Below are 4,147 nucleotides of genomic sequence, written 5' to 3'. Positions count from 1 at the left end.
GGGACAGAGAGAATATGAAAACTTTACACTCACAGGAGGTGGGATGGAACCCAGAACTTTAGTCTATGATGCAACTGTGCCTGTAGATTAACTAGATTGATAAAATGAAGTTTTGTAGCATTGAAAGGACATTAAGCAGTGATCTGTCATACTACTGCCACCCCTCCAAACATACTCCATAACTACAAATCAGTGGCTGTAGCAACAGTGTAACACATTTACTGAAGTCACGGTGTAGTTTACAGCTGTCATTAACTCTTGTGGCCTACAGTTCTCATTAACAGTTTAACCAATTAAAACATTAAGAGGTTTATGATTGTGTGTGTCTGTAATAATCCAAAATCTCAGCAATGATGGGTCAAAGCAAAATGCACACTGATCAACCCCCAGCCTTATTTTCATCACCTGACTGTTTCCTTCTGGTCACTCACTGAGGACGAATAAAACACTAACAATTGAAGTAATTTTCTTCCAAGATTGGCCTGAAAGGAAGCTAAAAAAAGTTCAATGACATTTAATGTGACAACATTTACCCATAGTGCTGCTTGGCTTTGGAGTCTTATTTGGGAAAAACTCTAAATGCCTTGATAAAGACCCTGTTTGGAAAAAAATACTAATAATTTTAAATATCTGTCTGTCTGTCCGTCCGTCCGTCCACATAAAAAAAGATACTACAGAGAGAAATCATTAGTGTGCATGCAAACACTTGTTCCTGCTTGTTAAAGAATGAACACGACTAGAGCTGCTCTCCTACTCATTACTCAAGAGAGTCACCTACTGGCCATCTGCAGAAGTTACACGTGGTCTACCATAAGTACTGATTAGCACGCATAAAAAACTTTAAAAGAGTCAGTAACTTTATATTAATTTAATACATTCCCGTATTTATATATCGAGTTTAAGGAGTTTATGTGATGGTTGTGTAAAGATGAATTATTTCAGTGCTGACTTGTGTCAATCAAATTTGTCAGGGTAACATCCGCGCTGATCCAAGACAGATCTTCGGCACCAATCTTAACCTTTCCTAAATAACAGGGACAGAACATGGTCCTTGGACCCATATGCAGCATTCTGTTAAGCCATTATGCCAGCTTTAAACATTTGGATAAGTGACTCCATGTTCCGGTGAGTCCATTATCCTGCCCACAATACCCTTGGCTCCGGCTTTTTCTAATAAATGGAAGCATGAAGGATTGGCTGTTTGCAGCAGTTGATGTGACAGGAGGAGTAGGAAGGTCACAGTGATGGAAATCTGTTGCAACACCCTGATGTGGTAAGCATCCTTCAGTCCCAGTAACGGCCAATTTTAGATAATCTGTCAGTGTATTAAGTGTCCAAGTCAGCAATCCAGCCAACTGCTCCCTGTATGTGTATGTATGTGTGTGCATGCGTGTGTGTGCTCGATCCACGTTGCCGTTCAACAGCCATATGGCCGTTCACTGGCCCTAAAGTGGGGAAGTTGAAGAGGACGCGGCCTGAAAAATGTTTTTTTTTTCTTCTTTTTTTTTTTTTTAAATGCTGGTAATAATTCAGAGCAATGGCTTTGGAATTCATCATGTTTCTGTCTCAATTTAGAAATGAGAGTAAAAATCTGATGCCTTTGCTTTTCTCCTCTGGCTCATTTCCCTAAGCGATTCAGGAACTGATAATAAAGCAGAAATTTAAGAAAAAAACTGCCAAATGAAGTAAAAGCTCCAAGCAAAGACGACAGATGTGCATCTTTAATGGGACTGCTAACATTCAAAGCAGGACAAGAACATTTCTATAGGAACAACACATTCTGCAGCCTGAGAAAAATACTTAAATAGGCCTTAAAAAAGACATGCAGTTCAAATATGAGGCAGTGGGGGTGATAAATGGCTCTGTTATTTAAAACACATAGCTACTGTACTTAGCATCTTATTGTATGAACAGATAAGTTCCATTCAGTTGTCATGGTGATAAATATCCACATCCCTAGACTCTAAACCCAGCCCATGTATTATTTCTGCTTGCATGATTCCCATGATTAATAATTTACTCATTAATAATGCATTTCTACATGTGCAGGGAGACCTTTTGTCCAGGTCCGGTCAGAGATTTATCAATCTTTTTCCAGTGGAGGAGGATGTAAAAGCACACAGAACACAGACTTGTTTGATTTGCTGGTCAGATGTTTGTGAGGGCTAAGAAAATGAGGTTGAAGCCATTCAAAAGTTTGCAAAATGAATTCCCCCAGTGTTAATACATTTGACAGCCTGGCTTTGGGGTCTGCAGTGTGGCAGACCTCTTTTAATGATGGTGACTGCGATCCCCAAGATGGATCATACATCTCACCAACTCAATGCATTTTAAGTCAGGCAGATCCAGGGAGGCCTGAATATAGCCATGAGCTACAAGCTAAAGTGAATAGATACACCAGCTCTCTTGCCAACTGGCCTTTTGTCCACTAAAATCGATATCATGTTATATAAAAAAACATTGCCAAATTATTTAAGAAATTGGTGCAGAAATGGTACTATCGTAGCTTAAGTAATCTCGACCAAAACGTCTGTTCACTTTTCCAACAGGCACAAAGACGACTAAGCTCACGAGGGAAAACTGTTTTTCCATCTATGCGAGCTGCATCTCGACCTTACCACCTGAGTCCTCATACCAGGCGAAGAAAGGATCACCAGCGTAGTCGTTGCGCACTGGCATCTGGCCCGGCACAATGGAAATGGGAGAGCTGACGCACCAGAAGGGTTTATGAAATTCATCCAGGAGCGTCAGACTCATTATGCAACCATTCTAAAATCAAAACCAGAAGTTTGAAAGATGCAGGATGTTGTTGCCCATGCTTTCACAGCGTGCCAGCGGCCAACAGCAGACTGCCATACCTGCACCGTGCCCTGCAGGGCACCACACCTCCAGGGGAGGGCAAGGTTGCCTGACAGCAGCGTGCGCTGCCCCAGGTTAACGCCATTGATGGCAGTCAACTGAACCAGGCCATCACAGATCTGAGCTGTTGGAATAATGCATCTGAGAGTCAGTGGTTTATCTAAATATAAAGACAATACATATACAGCAATATACACATGAACAGGTTTATGACAATGAAAGGTGTGATAATTATGAAAGATTTTTTTAACTGTATCATGAATGACCTGGATAAGACATAATCATTGAAATATGAGAAAGTTATAAATAAATTACCTTTACTGCAGAAGAGACTGGAGTAGCTTCCAGACATGAGCTCGCATACGGTGTCATGGAGAACAAAGTGTAGCTGGTAACCATGGAGACCATATTCAGGGTCGATGTCATCAAAAGGGGGTTTGAATGTGGGTTCAGTGTATGGGCTGCAGGAAGAAAAGAACATGTTAGTAGCTGCAGTGAGTGATGATGAGTCTTACTAAGTAGGAAAAAAAAACATTTTTGTTGGATACAAGTGTAACGTTGTCATTTCACAGAAACGCCGGATGGGGGCGCTGTGGTCGTACTATATTTCATTGTTGCTTAACTACTCATCACATCAGCAATCCATTCAATCTGGATGCTTAAATATGTTCTAAAAGAACCCGAAAGAAGGTAAGAGATGTTTTGACATAGCCCATGTTAATCCCATAAAAAATGAACTAATCAATAGCAATAATTTATTACCTTCACATGAACATAAGTGATTTATTACACACTGAAACATATGCCACTTCAGCTTAGCAATAAAAATATATTCTTAAACCCGTCCACAGTCCAGACAGCTGTGTTGGTGCGGCTGATGAAGGACAGGAGATGAAAACTCTTGATTAAAAAATGAGGCTGGTTGGCTCTCTGGACTCAAAAAATAAGGTGGACAGCGATGCTGATGCTTCCGATCCCACCATGCTGGGTGGGATTATGAGTCACATCAGCAGCATCAGTTAGATCCCGCAGCGATTTGAGCCTTAACAAGTGGAAGGTGATTCTCTGCACGCCGTGTGAGCGCATGCATGAAAGGTTCCTCCTCATGTGCAGCCTACCAAAGCGACGATCCCTGGACGATTTTTTCCACCAGCTTATGGAAGTGAAGGGTGAACATGACGAAAGCAACAGCTTGCTCGTTCTGCACAGAGAGCCGCCGAGTAAAACATGCAGAATCCACCCTAAAGATTATGGATGACATCAGCGTGGAATCATGTTTACCTTCCAG

The 4,147-nt window shown here is 41.4% G+C and overlaps 1 protein-coding gene across 1 annotated transcript; it reads right to left on the bottom strand.

Annotated features, from left to right (window-relative positions):
* Positions 1–2,472: 2,472 nt before the first annotated feature.
* On the bottom strand, positions 2,473–4,060 carry LOC130519619 (F-box only protein 15-like; the record flags this gene model as incomplete). The annotated part of the gene is given in 4 exon segments (XM_057023146.1): positions 2,473–2,769; positions 2,859–2,983; positions 3,175–3,320; positions 3,978–4,060. Coding segments are annotated over 4 exon segments (651 nt in total), but the record flags the coding sequence as incomplete, so codon positions are not given.
* Positions 4,061–4,147: the final 87 nt, after the last annotated feature.

The sequence above is a fragment of the Takifugu flavidus genome, unplaced genomic scaffold, assembly GCF_003711565.1.
Source record: "Takifugu flavidus isolate HTHZ2018 unplaced genomic scaffold, ASM371156v2 ctg1001, whole genome shotgun sequence".
Lineage (NCBI taxonomy): Eukaryota > Metazoa > Chordata > Actinopteri > Tetraodontiformes > Tetraodontidae > Takifugu > Takifugu flavidus.
Note: the sequence above shows the minus strand (reverse complement) of the source record. Positions and strands in the feature narration are given on the sequence as shown.